Below are 18,206 nucleotides of genomic sequence, written 5' to 3' on the forward strand. Positions count from 1 at the left end.
GCGGGGCTTAAACCGGCGGTTGAGGGAAGACCTGGCCGGTTTGATGCGGGGTGAAATGGGAGTTGTAGTCCGATCGGACTGGGCTGGGCGGTTAACTATTCTTCCGGGCACGTTGGGAATTGTGGTTTATTGTCTCTGACTTGTTCCTGTGCGTGGACCTTTACGTTTTTAGGCAAATGTGTTCTTCTGAGGCTGTGAGCGGTACCGGAGGGTGACGGCTTACCTTTTCCCGAGTTATCCTATCTAAAACACTTTTTTCAAGTGTTCCCTGTAGTGCTCTAAGATTTTTTTCTCCACGTCCATTCCCTCCTCTGCCTTCCTTATCTCCTCAGCTACCGGTGCATTAGAGATGTTGGGAAGCCAGAGTTTTTAAATTACCTTACAAGACAGGAAAAGGACGGATATTACAGAAATTAAAACGAGGAGAGAACACAGAATATTTGCCCGTTCATAGGAGACTCTTAAGGTTTGGGCATGGTTACAGTACTATTTTGTCTAGGAAAAAAGGCTGCAGTACTACTAGAAGCAGCTGTTTTCCAAACTAATGAAGGGGCTGTGAGGCCAACATCAATTCAAGAACAATTACTTATATTTGGCCATGAGATAGAACAGTACACCCTTTCACATTTTTTTCCTCCCCAAATTGGAACAGCCTGAGCTCTGCTGGGGAGAACTTATGAAGTTGTTAATAGTAAAATAATAGCATGGGTTGTCAGTGGTCATGTGATTCTTTCCCAGGCACCACACCTGTAGGTGTTCAGATGGAGCAGCATTCTAGTCATTCTACTAACAGAAGAGGTGTGTGTCAGAGGCCCTGCTTCCTCTCACTTAAAACCAGACCTCCTTAATTGCTCAGCTTTTGGGAAAATGAAGCTAGTTGTATGTATGTTTTTTCCTGTTACTTTTTTTTTTTTTTTTTTCCTGTTACTTATTTAATTGGAAAGTATTTGTATTTGTTCTGCATTTCCCACGAAATGGGAACATTCCTGTATTCCCAGTGGCTAGAACTGGATCTGTTAAATAATAGATGTTCAATAATTTTTAAAATATATTTTATTTTATTTTATTTTTCGGTACGCGGGCCTCTCACTGTTGTGGCCTCTTCTCCTGTTGCGGAGCACAGGCTCCGGACGCGCAGGCCCAGCGGCCATGGCTCACGGGCCCAGCCGCTCCGCCGCATGTGGGATCTTCCCGGACCGGGGCACGAACCCTTGTCCCCTGCATTGGCAGGCGGACTCTCAACCACTGCGCCACGAGGGAAGTCCTATTTTAATAAACTTTAAAATTTTTGGCTACTGTGGGTCTTAATTGCTGCGGACAGGCTTTCTCTAGTTGGTGGTGAGCGGCGGCTGCTCTTCGTTGCCGTGCGTGGTCTTCTCATTGCGGTGGCTTCTCTTGTTGCGGAGCATGGCCTCTAGGCGTGCGGGCTTCAGTAGTTGTGGCACACGGGCTCTAGAGCACAGGCTCAGTAGTTGTGGCGCACGGGCTTAGCTGCTCTGCGGCATGTGGGATCTTCCCAGACCAGGGCTTGAACCTGTGTCCCCTGCATTGGCAGGCAGATTCTTAACCACTGTGCCACCAGGGAAGTCCCAGACGCTCAATAATTATATGTTGAATGAATATATTAATTATTCCTTTGTATCTCCTCTTAATACTTAGAACAGAAGACATTGTTGGCTAGAGTGAACAGATACTCATACTGAGTGGGACAGTCCCACTGGTGGCCAGGGAAGTGCCTGAGACCATCTGACTCCAGAGCCTATTCACTTAACTCTTAGGTGTGGTAGATTACTTTATCTGAGAGGCCTGCTCTGTCATAACTTGAACATAAATGAACTACCTCTTTTCACAGATTATATTGTGCAGTGGTAAGGAGCATGACTTTGGAGTCTGTAGGCCTGGATTTGATTCCGCCATTGCCACATACTAATTGTGGAATCTTGAGCAAATTTCCTAACTTCAATTTTCTCAAAAAAATGCGGATAAAGCTACCTACTTCATAGGGTCATTATGAGAAATGTATAAGATAATGTATGTAAATCACTTTTTATTATTTTCTCTGTTCTGCTTCCTTTTGCTGCTCCCCAACCTCATCATCTATTATACATTGTCTAGTCAGAAATATGTTTCCTTTAGTATGGATTGTGTGTAACGTACTCTTCAAACCTTACAATTCAGTAGAAAATGCATCCTCATACACCTAGGAAGGGCCCAAATTAGAAGTGCATTTGCATGGAAGTTCACAAATTTTTCAAATGGTGAGAAGAATCTTGAGGCCTGAGTTTCACCTTCTAGCTCCTTACCATGTTGAATGAGCCATCAAATGAGATGATGACTCTGGAGCAGGAGCGAGGAGAAGATGGAAAACCTACAGTAGGGCTCAGAAAAATCCACAAACCCAGGGCAAAAAAATGGATTTCCCTCACCAAGAGTAACTGATGGTGCTTGATCACTTAATGACTGTCTAAACTGCAATACTGTCAGTTCCATGAGAATAGCAACCATGTCTGTTTAGCTCACTGTGGTATCTTCAGTGGCTGATATATTGCAAGCACTTAACTGTCTCTTATATGTATGAATGAATGAATTCAATTTTTTTAATCCTTTTTTGATCTCATTATGATAGTGAATAATGGATTCCCCACTGTCTCAACCCCTTTAATTCTTTCATAGAACCAGCTGTTCTGCCTTTCCATCCATTGCTCATCTGTCTACTTTGCCACTTCCTTTTCATCTTCTGAACTCCTGAGGAGGAGTTCCCCAAAGGTCCAGTTTTCTGTCACAGTTTTTGACCTTGGAGAGCTAATGTATTTTTGCAGTTCCTTCATCACCTCTTTGTGACTGGCCTGGCAGTTTGACCTTTCACCTGAGCTCAGTGCCTTCTCTCTGGCAGTTTTTCTAGGCATTTCTATTTGGACTGTCTTGTCTCACCTCAGATCCAATGTGCCCAAAATGTGATTTATGTTAATATGACATTACCCCAACTCAGATTCCCTTGAGTGAGAAAGGAAATTCAGAGGCTTGTGCAGTTGGGAGGTTGCTGAGGTAGTCAGAGAATAGGAAGAAGAGCTACCAGTACCACAGGGACTGGAACTGGGGATTCAGTGCCTGTAGCTATCTACCCATCTCTTCATCTTTCTCTTGCACTCTCTCTTCTCTCTAATCTCTTGCTTGTATCTGCTTCTCATAGCATGCTAGCCAAATTCAGTAGCTTTCATTGACCCCAAATTTACATCTTCCCAGCATAGCAAATCAGAGGAAAGCAAGCTTTGACACAGAATCTATATATCAATCCCAAAGAATGACTGGCCCAGTTTGCCTCATGTGCTTACCCCTTCAGTCAGTCACAGTTGCCAAGGGGGATAGGATACCATGATTTCCCTGTATTGGGTCACATGCCTATTCCCATTGGAACATGGAGAGGGGTCTGATGTATGTATGACGTGCAATCTGGGGAAAGAGTAGTTTTCCAGAGCAAGGGTTGCTCAGTAGACAGAAATAACATATGTCTCCTATAGGACTTATGATTTTCTCCCTACAAATCAAATTTTCCTTCTAATGTAACTATTTTTGCCGAAGGTAATCTCTTTACCCCTTTGAGAACTTCCGTGTCCAACCCATTTTAATCCCAGTGGATTAATTAAAGTAAAAATTTTATATTTTCTAATCTTAAAAGGCTCAGTGACTTTCTGAGAAAGTCTGAGATTTGCTATTGGAAAGGGTCTTCCATGACCCATCCTGCTTTCCCACTCTTCACCCTGTAATTCTGGCCACTTTCTTAGGGCTCCTCATCCTTCTAGCCATATTCTTGCTTCCTTGCCTTTGCTCACGCCATCTTTTTTTTCTCCCACTTGAAATATCTTTTCCACTTATCCAAAGCTTCCTGTTATCAAGGTCCAATAAATACCCTCCACCTGCCTGGAGTCTTTTTTGACTGTTGTACTCATATCGATACCTACCCCATTTCAAAAACATTCATTTTTACATTTAATCACATCTTAGTGTAACTAAAAGATAAAAGGACTTACTTTCACCTGAGACTGTCAGACTCATTGTTTATGTCCTGTGTTGTTATATCACCATTTCACCAGTGTCTTGATTCGTCTCCCTAAGTAGGTATTAAACACCTAAGAAACCATGTCTTAGATGTCTTGTGTATGCCCTAACATTCAGCACAGTAGTCAGCATGTAGCACAGATCAATAAGAACTTGCAGAATATAAGCAAATTAGATTTTAGCTTATGCCAACCCTGCTTGGTTTCCCTTAGTCCCACTATGGTTTCTCTTTTGTCTTATATAACTTCCTTTGAAGATATTCAGGCCAGGGTCTCAGCACCTGCATTCATAGACCAGACGCAGGGATCTAATTAGGCTGTCCCTTGTCAGTATGAACTCTGACTTAATTGCCTCTGATTTTGTTCTAGCCAAAGAGGAAGGTAATGCTGTGCCTCTTTGTCGAGCCAAACCCACCCCCAGCTTTATTAATCTTCAAGCAAGTTCCCCACCAGCCACTTGCCTGAAATTCCTGGCAACAAAGCTGTCCTCAAGTAAGGAAGGATGCAGGGTGGATTTCCCAAATGGACTCAGCAGGGGGAAAGGTTGTATGGAGGAGGTGGCTGGAGCTGGCTGAAAATTTTATTGCTTGCTAGTAATGTAGTTGAAAAGTGGCCAGGGAAGGAAATAGTAACAGTTAGCTCAGTTTCTTTGCATTTCAGTTATTCATCCTCCCATGGCGAAATCAGTGGGTATTTAGCATACCTGTGGGAAGCCACACAGCGCACTAGACAGTCATGACTCCTGTTTTTGAGGACCTCAGAGTTTAACAAAGAAGTCAAGACCAATAAAAATACACAAATAATGGATAAATGTATAAACTACCAAGGTTAACTAAGAGCTGGATGCATATAATGTAGTTGAAAACATTAGAAAAAATTTATTTCAGCAAGACTGGTCAAAGTTAGACAATAGGAAGAACTTCAGGTTACTGCTGATGACCTTACTATGTCAGGTAAGAAGAATGCTGAGGCATCCCCTGAGCTCTTGAAAGGGAAGTTAGGCCTCACTCTCAGACAATTTCATTCACTCATCAAATATTTGTTGAACACTTATGCGCCAGGTACTTACTCTTCTAGGTGCTGGGGACACAACAGTGAACAAATGAGACAAAAATCTATGCCTTCCTGGAGCTTACATTCTAGAAGGGGGAATTAGCCAACAATTACATAACTAATTACAAAATATGCCAAATAATCATAAGTACTAAGGGAAAAATAAAGCAAGAGAGTGGGTAATAAGTTCCAGTGGATTGGTTTCAAATAGGGCGGCCAGGTAGGCTTCATGGAGAAGGTGACAGCTGAGCACAGCTGCATCTGGGTTGAGTTGTGCCCAGAAAGATTAAAGCGGTCATCTTATTAGAGCCCTTCCCGCCTCAGTACAATTATAAAATCTCTCTTTTGTCTCCTTTGCACCTCCATTGCTCTTCCTTCATGAATTGACCACAAGCCCAAGGAATGCCTAGGACTCCTAGAATGTATGTATGCCAGTCTCCAGCTTGAGACCCAGCTTGCCCAACAACAGATGGCTATTTTTGAAAATTTACAAGCATACATGACACAATGCTCCTGGGAGAGAACGCCATAACTCTTCTCTCCCAACCTTATCTTGCGATCTGTTGTTAAATCACCTGCCCCAATTCAGTAAATGAATTGTGGAACAAAGTTATTGTGTATGTTTTCCCTACTCTGTTCCCAGTAAACTCTTGGTGGAATCTGGGCATATATATTCTACAAGTGGTTGGTTAGTTCACAAGTTCATAGTAAGTGCTCATTCAGTACAAAGCACTATACAAGGCACTTGGGGATACATACTACAGAAGATAGAGTTTTGGGGGATTTACTATCTAACAAGGCAGATAAGAAAAAGAATTCATTGTAAAATTTAGTGGTACTCTTGAGGGGGAATGGAAGTTCAGAGATAGAGGTTAGTAGGATACTGGACCAATCGTGGAATCTTGCTGGAGGAAGTGGTGCCACTTGATGAAGGAGCTGCATTGGATGGCATGGACGGATGAAGTAAGGTAGTTCCATGTCAGTTGGGAAGCTTGGACAAAGACCTAGAGGTAGGAGAATAAGTCATCAAAAATTAGGATAAGAGGGTTTTTTATGCCCAGAATATAGGATATGAGGCAGAATGCAGAGCAGCTGAGAACAGACAGAGCAGCTTTCCCTGGGGAATTATTCTGGTAACAACTGTTAGAAGGTCTGATTTTCATTCTTTTTTTAAAAAATTATTTAATTAATTCATTTATTTTTGGCTGTGTTGGGCCTTTGTTGCTGCACGCGGGCTTTCTCTAGTTGTGGCGAACAGGGGCTACTCTTCGTTGTGGTGCGCGGTCTTCTCATTGCAGGGGCTTCTCTTGTTGTGGAGCACGGGCTCTAGGTGTGAGGGCTTTAGTAGTTGTGGCACATGGGCTCAGTAGTTGTGGCTCGCGGGCTCTAGAGCGCAGGCTCAGTAGCTGTTGCACATGGACTTAGGTTCTCCACGGCATGTGGGATCTTCCCGGACCAGGGCTCGAACCCGTGTCCCCTACATTGGCAGGCAGATTCTTAACCACTGTGCCACCAGGGAAGTCCCAGCTCTGATTTTATTTGAAGCACTAGAGAGCAATTGGAGGCTTTCAGCTAGCAGCAAGGCACATATAATGGGCAAAACATTTTGGAGTGAAGGGAGAATGGAAGTGGAGAGGCCTGCACTAATTAATAATAGTAATCTGATACAATACTACCAGGGTCTGGATAAAGGGTTTAGAAATAAAGACAGGCAATGGGTAAATCTGAGCTAAATTACAGAGAAGCACTAGTCTTGAGCTTGAAACACCAAGAGACTGTGCATTCTGAAATTTCTAAGTTGGGAAGTCAGTTTAGCTTTAATGAGGGTTCAAGTCCAGCCATAAGTTTTCAGTGTTTGAGAAGGGGACACCTGAGTTTGGCGTAGCCATTTGAGCCACATTAGGTTACCACTTTCTTTTACAGATATGTTGGCAAATTATTCTTGAGATTGAGACTGGGTCCTTTTTCCAGAGGCTTATTTTCCCGTGGAATGTAGAGAAGATGAAAGGAGCGTTAGGCTTGAATACAGAGATGAGGAGGAAGTGAGAAAGCAGTGATTGAGAAGAGGACTTCACATTGGCTTCAACTCTTTGAAAGGTTTTTCAGAGAGACTTTTTTATTCTGTATAATGAATGAGGACTGAGGGGCTTCCCTGGTGGTGCATTGGTTGAGAGTCCGCCTGCCGATGCAGGGGACACGGGTTCGTGCCCCGGTCCGGGAAGATCCCACATGCTGCGGAGCAGCTGGGCCTGTGAGCCATGGCCGCTGAGCCTGTGTGTCCGGAGCCTGTGCTCTGCAACGGGAGAGGCCACAACAGTGAGAGGCCCACGTACCAAAAAAAAAAAAAAAAAAAAAAAAAGAGGACTGAGAAGAAATAAGGCTGAAATGAAGCTTGAGGAATTGGGGTTGGGCATTGAAAAAATTCTGATTAAGCTATTATCCATGGAGAAAGAGATAATTTAAATAATTTTACAAAGATATTTGTGGATAAGTTTGGACCAAACTGCTTGGAAAAAGGAAGGATAAGTTATGTCTAGAAGTATGTTTATTTCATCATCTCATCCTCATCAAAATACAATGTTTTTGAACAATTTTTTTTCATTTTTTAAACATTTTTAAACATTTTTTTCATTTTATTTTTATTTTTTTAACATTTTTTTTTCATTTTTATTTTTATTTATTTATTTTTTGACCGTGTTGGGTCTTCATTGCTGTGTGCGGGCTTTCTCTAGTTGTGGCAAGCAGGGGCTACTCTTCGTTGTGGTGCGCGGGCTTCTCATTGCAGTGGCTTCTCTTGTTGCGGAGCACAGGCTCTAGGCACATGGGCTTCAGTAGTTGCAGCACATAGGCTCAGTAGTTGCAGCACACGGGCTCTAGGGCACGCAGGCTTCAGTAGTTGTGGCACGCGGGCTCAGTAGTTGTGGCTCACAGGCCCTAGAGCACAGCCTCAGTAGTTGTGGTGCATGGGCTTAGTTGTTCCATGGCATGTGGGATCTTCCTGGACCAGAACTCAAACTTGTGTCCCCTGCATTGGCAGGTGGATACTTAACCACTGTGCCACCAGGGGAGTCCCCAAAATGCAATTTTTGAATAAAGTCTGAATGGGGTCCCCTCTTCCCTTAGCCAGTGATCTCTCCATTCACACTTAAAATTTAAGAGTCATGCTCCCACTAGAATAGCTGTCATCAAGAAGACAAAAGACAGCAGTTGCTGGTGAGGATGTGGTGACAAGGGAACCCTTATACCCTGTTGGTGGGTATGTAAATTGGTCCAGCCACTATGGAAAACAATATGGAGATTCCTCAAAAAATTAAAAATATATCTGCCATATGATCCAGCATTCTACTACTGGGTATATACCCAAAGGAAATGAAAACAGTATTTCGAAGAGATAAATGCACTTCCATGTTTATTGCAGTATTTGCAATAGCCAAGGTATGGAAACAACCTAAATGCCCATCAGAGGATGAATGGATAAAAACGATGTGGTATGTATACACAATGGAATATTATTCAGCCATGAGAAAAGAGGATATCCTGCCATTTGTGACAACATGGATAGACCTTGAGCACATTATGCTAAGTGAGATAAGTCAGATAGAGAAAGACAAGTACTGTATGATACACTTATATGTGGAATCTAAAAAAGTCAAACAAAAAAGAAAAGCAAAATAAAGTGGTAGTTTTCAGGGGATGAGGGTGGGGGGATAAAAAAGTGATGTTGTTTAAGGGTACAAACTTGCAACAAGTAGTAAATAAGCCATAGTGATCTTAATGCACCATATAATGAATTTAGACAATAATATTGTACTATAATTGTGTAATGTGGTAAGTATCACTACAACAGCAATCATATTACAAAATATAAATATATCAAAATAACACATTGTACACCTTAAATATACACAATATTACTTGTCAAATATATTCAATAAAAAAATTTATAGTCATGCTTAATGAAAATATATTCCATGTTCATGCCATGTTCATGGATAGGAAGACTCAACCTTTTCTTTTTTTTTTTTTGGCCGCTCTACCCAGCATGCGGGATCTTAATGCCCTGACCAGGGATGGAACCCACACCCCCTGCAGTGGAAGCATGGATTCTTTAACCACTGGACCGCCAGGGAAGTCCCAAGGAAGACTCAATCTTGTTAAGATGTTGGTTCTTCCTGCCACTGCAATGAGAAACCTGCACACTGCAATGAACAGTAGCTCCCTCTCGCTGCAACTAGAGAAAGCCTATGCGCAGCAACAAAGACCCAACACAGCCAAAAAGAAAAAGAAAAAACAGACAAATTGTATTGCCAGGGATAAAGAGGGACATTTCATAATGATAGATAGGTTAAGATAAAATGTTATATTCAAGCAATGGAGTGCTACTTAGCAATAAAAAGGAACAAACTACTGATACATTCAACAACGTGAATGAATCTCAAAAACATTACATTAAGTGATGGATATCTTGCAGAAAAGAGCACACATTGTACCATTCCATTTATTTGAAGTTCTAGAACACAAATATTAATATATGATGGAAAAAAACTAAAAACAACAGTTGCCTCTGGGGATGGAGTGGGAATGAGAATTGACTGGGAAGGGGCAGAGGGAACTTTCTGGTTGATGGCTCTATATTTTGATATAGGGTTTGGGTTACACAGATGTATGCATTTGTCAAAACTCATCAAACGGTACACTAAAGATTTGTGCGTTTCATCGGATGTAAATTTTACCTGAAGAAGAAACTGTAAACAAATATTGACCTCTAGTTAATGATATGCATACAGAAGGTTTAGGGGTGAAGTATACTGATGTCTGCAACTCACTCTGAAATGCATCAAAAAAAAAATAGATGGAAGGATGGATAGATAGTTATGTGACAAATAGAATAAAATGTTATGGTTGAGTTTACGTATTGGTAATCCATGAGTTTTCACTAGAAAAAATTCAGCTATTATGTATGTTTGAATATTTTCATAACAAAATGTTGAAAATAAGGGTCCTTATGTTTAGAGATACATACAGAAACATATACAGATGATGTCTGTGGTTTGCCTCAAAAGAACCTTGGTAGAGGGGCCTGTGTTGGGGTGTGGATGAAATAAAATTGATCATAGGTGGTTAATTGTCTTATCTGGGTATAGGTACTTGAGACTCCAGGATAAATTAATCAATGGAATTGTTTTAAAAATGAGGTGTTTCTGGGCTTCCCTGGTGGCGCAGTGGTTGAGAGTCTGCCTGCTGATGCAGGGGACACGGGTTCGTGCCCCGGTTCGGGAAAATGCACATGCCGCGGAATGGCTGGGCCCGTGAGCTATGGGTGCTGAGCCTGCACATCCGGAGCCTGTGCTCCGCAACAGGAGAGGCCACAACAATGAGATGCCCGCGTAATGCAAATAAATAAATAAATAAAATTTTAAAATAAAAAGAATAAAAATGAGGTGTTTTACAGCATCACTGCATTCTTTGTGATGAGATAATCCTAAAAATTATAACATTTGTTGTTCCTTTTTTCTTCATTTCTTCATTCATTCATTTACTGGGTGCCTCTCATGTGGCAGGCACTGATCTTGGAGCTGGGGATAGAGCAGTGGACAGAACAAAGTCTCCAACTCGTTGAGTTTTCATTTTAGTGCAGGGAGACTGACAGGAAGAAAACAAGTAAATACATAGTTATGTTGGATGACAGTAAGAACTATTAAAATATAGTGTAGTACACAGTTTTGCAAATGGGGCCAGGGACTCCTGAGTGTTCCTAAAACCCTTTTAGGGGATCCTTGAGGTCAAGACAATTTTTGTAGTAAGTAGTACTAAGACATTATTTGCCTTCATTCTCATTCTCTCATGCAGATACAGTGGGGTTTTCCAGAGGCTACATGGATGTGATATTACAACAGATTGGGTACAGGTATGAGAATCCAGTTATTTTTCTATTAAGCCAGACATTAAAGACATTTGTAAAAATGTAAATAGTGTTCTTGCTAATATTGTTTTGGATAATATTTTTATTAAAAATATTTGTTAACAGGTTGTTATTGTTTTTAAATGAATACATGAATATTTTTAAATGTTCTAATTTCTAACAAAGTAAATATAGAGAGATATAACCCATATAAACAAAAGCTGTTTGGGGTCCTCAATTTTTAAGAGTGTAAAGGGGTCCTGAAACCAAAATTGTGAAAACCCTTGGTGTAGTGTAATGGGGGGAAGGGGGAGATTGTGGGAGGTAAAGGAAGCCTTACTGATAAAGTAGCATTTGAGCAGAGACCTGAAGGTAGAGAGGAAATGAGCCATATAGGAGTAGAACATTCCAGGCCAAGGGAACAGAAAGTGCAAAGGCCATGAGGTGTGCCTGGAATTCTGGAAGAACAAGCAGGTCAAGATATTTGCAATGGCATGACTGCAAGGAAGAGTGGAAGGAGGTGAGATCAGAGAGGTGATGAGAATCCCAGATGATGTGTACGGCATTGCAGGATATTTTAAGGACTTTGGCTTATTTATTTATTTATTTATTTATTTATGGCTGTGTTGGATCCTCGTTGATGCACGCAGGCTTTCTCTAGTTGCAGCGAGCTGGGACTACTCTTCGTTGCGGTGTGCAGGCTTCTCATTGCAGTGGCTTCTCTTGTTGTGGAGCACAGGCTCTAGGCGCTCGGGCTTCAGTAGTTGTGGGACAAGGGCTTCAGTAGTTGTGGCACGTGGGTTCTAGAGCGCAGACTTAGTAGTTGTGGTGCACAGGCTTAGTTACTCCGCGGCATGTGGGATCTTCCCGGACCAGGGATCGAACCTGTGTCCCCTGAATTGGCAGGCAGATTCTTATCCACTGTGCCACCAGGGAAGCCCAGGACTTTGGCTTTTACTCTGAGTGAAATGTGAAACCATTGGAAGATTGTGAAGAGTCGTGATCAGAAATACATTTATTTTGACAGGATGACTCTAGCTCCTGTGTTGAGAATAGATTGTATAGAGGCAAGGGAGGAGGAGGAGGTTATTTTAATAATCCGAGCAAGAGGTGAAGGCAGCTTGGACCAGGGTCGTAGCTATGGAGGTGGTGAAAAACGTTTAGAGTCTGAATATATTTTGAAGGTATAGGTTTCAGGATTTGGTGATGGATGGATACGATGTATGAGAGAAAGAGAAGTCAAGGATGACGCTAGATTTTTGACCTGAACAGCTAGAATGATAGAGTTGTCATTTATGAGATGGAGAAGCCTGGGGGAGGAATAGGAAGGAGTGGATGCAGAAGCAAGGTTCTGTTAGATTTGTGATACTTGTTATGTATTTAAGTGGAAATGTCTACTAGGCAGTTAGATACATGATTTAAATTCAGGGGGGAGGCTTGCAAGGAGATAAAAATTCCGTAGATATCAGTATATTAATGATATTGAAAGCCACAAAACTGGAGGAGACCACCTAGAGAATGAAGAGGCAGAGAATAGAGCTCTGGGCACCACAAGGCTAAGAGTTCCATGAGAGGAAGAGCAACTCTCAGGCTCTGCTGTCCTTAGCTTTGATTGGAAAGGCTAAGGTAGTGTTAGATGAAAATATCTTCAAGAATGAAAGAGCCAAATTACCCTTCTTTCACTGTTAGGAACATAATTTGATTACTAGAAACAAAAGTTACTTTAATTATTTTCCCAAATTTTCCACCAATATTTTCTTTCCCATACTTCCTTGTCTCTGATTTTCCAATCTTTCTCCTTCCAGGCCCCTGATCAACCAGCCAAACCATTCACCACTACCATCCAGAACTCCATGTATACTCGACCTCAGGCCACTTCTACCATACAAAATAAACGACTGACTAGGTGTGATGCTCAAGGCTCTGGTCCGGGAAGGATCTCCCTCCATGGTGTCCTTTAGGGCCACCCCTGAGTAAGGCTGTGATATAACAGCAGTCCATTTACAGCTAACCCCAGTGTATCATGTTGACCCATCTCTGGACCAGACTGAGTTGTTGTTTTTAATTTTGATTTACGGAGAATTTAGAACATACACCTAAGTAAATAGAATAGTATATGAACTCCCATCTATCCCTAACTCAGGCTTAACCATGGCCATTTCTTTCCCCTCTCATGATATTTTAAACAAGTTGCATACATTACATAATTTCACTGTAAATATTTTAGTATGTATCACTAAAAGATAAATGCTTTTGAAAAATGACATTATTATTACACTTGAAAATAGCAATAATACCTCAATATCAAATATATAGGAAGTGTTCAAAATCAGACCTGAGTTTTTAGTCCTCTGTCAGTTGGTCTTGGAAAGTTTCCCATGAGGCCATAGATATGAGTTGAGGGAAGCAAAGGACATAGACAGTCTGGACCACCAGTTGATGTAATAAGCATGGGTCTTTTGGATCTGCTCAGGCCTAATCCCAAATATGCCATTTCCCCATTGTACAATGGATTGCTGCTGTGCCCTCCCAATCTTATGACGTAGTGGATCTGATAATACCCAGTCAAGATGAGTAGCTCTGGATGAATAGTCACTCGATGTCCCATAGTCAGTGCTGGGTCTGTGCTCAAGCCCTATAGCCCATTTTTCAAATGATAACATTCTCTTTCACAGTAGGCAGAGTTTGGCTCCAGAACCCTGAGTCTGTGTTACAGCCCTCCTATTGGGGCTTTTTAGAGACTCTCTACAATGTTCTAATCCACTGTAGAGACCTTTGGATTCATTGTGGGTTTTTTTGTATCATGTGGCTTTAGTGGCAGGACAGCTTCAGTCATAGCCTGGACATGCCATAGAGCTCTCTCTTGCTTTGAACCCCACTCAAAACTGATAGCCCTTCAGGTCACCTAATAAATGGTTTGGAGCAATATTGCCATGTGTGGGATATGTTGCCTCCAAAATCTAAAGAGTTCTACCAGTTACCATTCTTCTTAGTGGTAGGGGATACAAAATGCAACTACTTGTCCTTCACTTTAGGGGAGATGTTCTGGCATACATCAGATTATTGGATCCCTAAAAATTTCTTCAATGTTGCAGTGTTGGAGGACAGAGGGAATGTGAAGCACCCACCAAACTAAGAAGGCATCTTGAGGCTGAAAAATGAGGCAGCTCCATATAATCAGTGGATCAGGGGTGGGATTGGGATTGAGCTGCTTTCCATACCGCAGAGGGGCCATTGGGATAATTTTATAGTTAACCTAGGGTATGGGGGTAGGTTCTTGGAAACAGGACGTACATTCCTAAGTTAAGGTTTGTTTTAGCCAGTTTCTCCCAAAAGCAAAGCCTGAATCAAGTGTTTTCATGCAGGTAGTTTATTTGGGAATGCGATCCAGAGAGAAGGTATGCAGAACAAGCGGAGTGGACAGGGAAGAAGGGAAAGATGATATAAAGATGCATCATTCAATTGGCCACCACTACAGGTGACTCGTGCTGAATCCCACAGGACCTTTTGAGGAGCCTCATGAAATGGATCTCAGAACCATTTCTGAGAAATGAAAAGGGGAAATGTATCTATTGGCTCCTGACCCCTGCTGGACAAGAGTGCCCCACTATTGTTAACTCCCTGTCTTAATCAGTCTAGGATGCTATAACAAAATACCAAAGTGGTGATCATTTTATAATGTATAAAGATACCGAGGGAATTCCCTGGCAGTCCAGTGGTTAGGACTCCATGCTCTCAGTGCCGAGGGCCTGGGTTCCATCCATGGTCAGGGAACTAAGATCCCACAAGTCACACAGCATGGCCAAAAAAACAAAAAACAAAATAAAATAAAATACAAATCGAATCACTATGTTGTACACCTGAAACTAATATAATACTGTCAGTCAGTTATACTTCAATAAACAAACAAAAAACAGAAAAACAAAGTACTGTATACTGAGTGGCTTATAAAAAACAAATTTAATCTCATAGTTCTGGAGGCTGGAAGTTTAAGATCAGGGTGCCAGCCTGGTCGAGTTCTGGTGAGGGTCCTCTTCCAACTTCTTATATCCTCACATGGTGAAAAGAGGGTAAGAGTTCTCTGGGGTCCCTTTTTAAGAGCACTAATCCCGTTCACGGGGGGCTCCACCCTCATGACCTAATCAACTCCCAATGTCCCACCTCGTAATACCATCACATCGAGGGGGTAGAGTTTAGAGTTTCAGTTTCAACTTAGAGTTTCAGTTTCAGTTTAGAATTTTGGGAGGCTACATTCAGTCCCTAGCACCCCCATGCTTCCAGTTTACACATGCATAAGTCTTTGTAGGTTCTTGCAAAGAAGCCCCAAGGCAATAAATGGGAGGGGTGGCACAGATTCCAAGGAGAGACACTGACAGGTTGTACCTGCACTTAGCTGGTTGAAGCTTGTATGAAACTGTCACCGCAGCATTAGCTGGAGCAAGAGGTAGGGTCCAGAGAATTTACAGAATAGTTGCGTGTTATAACACGTGACAGTGCCTTTGGGATATCCTCATGACAGTGTCTCAGAGGGAATTGCAGGGAGGGGTATGGGAGAAGGAAAATGGCTGGTGTGCCTGAGCGGCATTCCCCCAGTGTCCTTCTCCTCCTGGCTTTCCCCTCAATGGGGCTGAGATTTCACTAACTACTGTTCTTCTTCCTTCTTACCTGACTGTGTATCCTAGAGATCCTAGATTTTGCCATTACTTCCTCTACAGGGCTTGATTCCTTTTTGGGTTCTGGGGCCTTTCTAATTGCTCTGAGGCCAAGAGAAAGGCCCGGAGAAAAATCTCTGAGAGGAGCCTGGGTCCCTCCTCTTCTACACTGGGGCAGGGGGGGTGGGGTGGAATTGACGGATGGAAACCCTGGGATCCTCACAGCCTTCTAGTCTCATCCAGAACCTCCAGTGCAGAGTGCTAAACTACCTCCCTGCAAATAAGCCCTCTGCTGTGGGCTTCCTCTGACACAGGGTTTCACTTTTCCCTTCCCTTTACCACTGACATGTTGGCATTTTTCCACTGAATGAACAGTGGTGCCTGGACTGACATCTTCTGCTCAAGCCTGCTTTGCCACCACTTTCTTCTCTGGGTGAGCTGGGCTAACTCTTGCCTGGCAAGTCCTTCCCTCTGTGTACTGACACTGACTCCTGGGGATGGAATGTAAACCAAGGGGATGGCACGGTCCCATAAGTGAAGAACTCATAAAGCAGACAGTAGGGTCCTAAGGACTCAAGTAGTCGATTTTCTGAGACAGGAGGTGATGGGTGCATCTGATTCAAGGACCACTGTTTGCTGCCAAACTGAACACTTACTGAAAAAGTCTGAAGATGGGTAGTTTTTGGTTTGGATTTTTCATGAAATGAGGCATTAACAAAGAAGTGAAACCATTCTGTGATCTCAGGTTTGACTGGTTTGTTCTCTAAGCAGGTTAAACCATGAACACACATCCTTGGTGAAGAGGGCAAGCCATTATCGACCTTTGTTTCCCTGAGGTTCTGAGACTCTTAGAGCTAGAAAAGGCCTGAAAGTTCCCCAAATGTCAGCGTGCATCAGAATCACCCAGAGGGCTTGTTCCATGCAGACTGCTGGCCCGGCTCCTGGAGTTTCTGATTCAGTAGGTCTGGGGCAGATCCTGAGAGCTCTCCTTTCTTTCTTTCATTTATTTATTTATTTAATTTTGGCTGCACTTGGTCTTTTTTGCTGTGCGTGGGCTTTCTCTAGTTGCAGCGAGCAGGGGCTACTCCTCTTTGCGGTGCACAGGCTTCTCATTGTGGTGGCTTCTCTTGCTATAGAGCACGGGCTCTAGGCGCCCGGACTTCAGTAGTTGTGGCACGTGGGCTCAGTAGTTGTGGCGCATGGGCTTAGCTGCTCCGTGGTATGTGGGATCTTCCTGGACCAGGGATCAAACCCGTGTCCCCTGCATTGGCAGGCAGATTCTTAACCTCTGCACCACCAGGGAATTCCCAACCTCTCCCTTCTAACAAGCTCCCCGTTGGCAGGGGGCTGATGTGCTGGTCTAGATCAGCCATCCTCAACTCTGGCTAAGCATTGAAATTGTCTGGAGAGCTTTAAAAGAAAAATACTGGTACTGAGACTCCACCCAAACCTATTAAAGTTTCTGGAGGTGGGGGCAAGCACTGGTATTTTTTCAGAGTTTCTTCCCCAACCCAAATGATTCAGAGGCACACTGATCCAGCGTCTCCACCGGGCCAGCATGGTTCACTTGAGGGGGAGTGGGTGCTGCCATACGGGGTCTCTCACAATCATCTGCTGAGCCTTTTCAACTTTCCCGCAGTGGCTCTGGTGAGTGTGCTTTAGGCCCCCTACCCCTCTGTTTATGATTCTCCTGCCAGGAATTACCCAGCTACCTGCCCAGCTGCAGGAAGCCCAGTCTCCTCCCAGGGCAGCAGGTCTGGGTGCTAGAAGGCTCTTGTACCTAAACCTAGGTCTGACTCCTACAGCTTTCTCCAAGCACTTAGTAAGCCAGTTCCATGGTGAAGACAGGAACCAATAGTGCCATCCCCAGCCCCTGCAATCTAAGACCTCCATTGCCCAGATAAAGCAGCCCCAGTTCCTGTAACATCCTCCTGTGGTTTTCATCTGAACCTGCCTCTCTGTTTATTGCTCATCTCAGATATGGCAGTTCTAACTGAATCCAGGACTTCAGGTGTGTCCAGAGCTTAGAAAAATGAAGATCGGAAGGGGAGATTCAGAACCCTGGAGGAGTTCTCTGGGAGCATTTCCCCAAGACACTCCTCCACCCCACTGGCCCAGCTTCTCCCTTCCTGAACTCAGGATCTTCTGGGTTTTGTCATCTGATATTTGCAAACCACTTGGCAGGATTTTGATGCCGTCAGACCACCGGTTTCAAGTAGTGACACATTTTATTATTATTATTATTCTTTGGCCACGTGGCGCGGCTTTTGGGATCTTAGTTCCCCAACCTGGGATTGAACCGGGCCACGGCAGTGAAAGCACTGAGTCGTAACCGCTGGACCACCAGGGAATTCCCAGTAGTGACACATTTTAAAACAATACAGTTAAAAAGAACTTTAGTAAGTTTCATGTTAGTGAAGAATCAGGGTTTTTTTGTTCCTGTTCTCGACAGCTTTTCCCATTGCTGTATGACCAATGCATAGAATACTGCCTGGCACGTAGTTGGCTCTCAGTAGCCATTTGCTGCATATTTAAATGGCTAAT

General features: G+C 43.0%; 1 protein-coding gene across 1 annotated transcript; it reads left to right on the plus strand.

Annotated features, from left to right (window-relative positions):
* The first annotated feature begins 746 nt into the window (after positions 1-746).
* On the plus strand, positions 747-5,704 carry TSACC (TSSK6 activating cochaperone). The gene is given in 4 exon segments (XM_067033399.1): positions 747-804; positions 4,425-4,545; positions 5,490-5,615; positions 5,617-5,704. Coding segments are annotated over 4 exon segments (378 nt in total). The 5' UTR covers positions 747-761.
* Positions 5,705-18,206: the final 12,502 nt, after the last annotated feature.

The sequence above is a fragment of the Kogia breviceps genome, chromosome 1 (assembly GCF_026419965.1).
Source record: "Kogia breviceps isolate mKogBre1 chromosome 1, mKogBre1 haplotype 1, whole genome shotgun sequence".
In the NCBI taxonomy this organism is placed as follows: Eukaryota; Metazoa; Chordata; class Mammalia; order Artiodactyla; family Physeteridae; genus Kogia; species Kogia breviceps.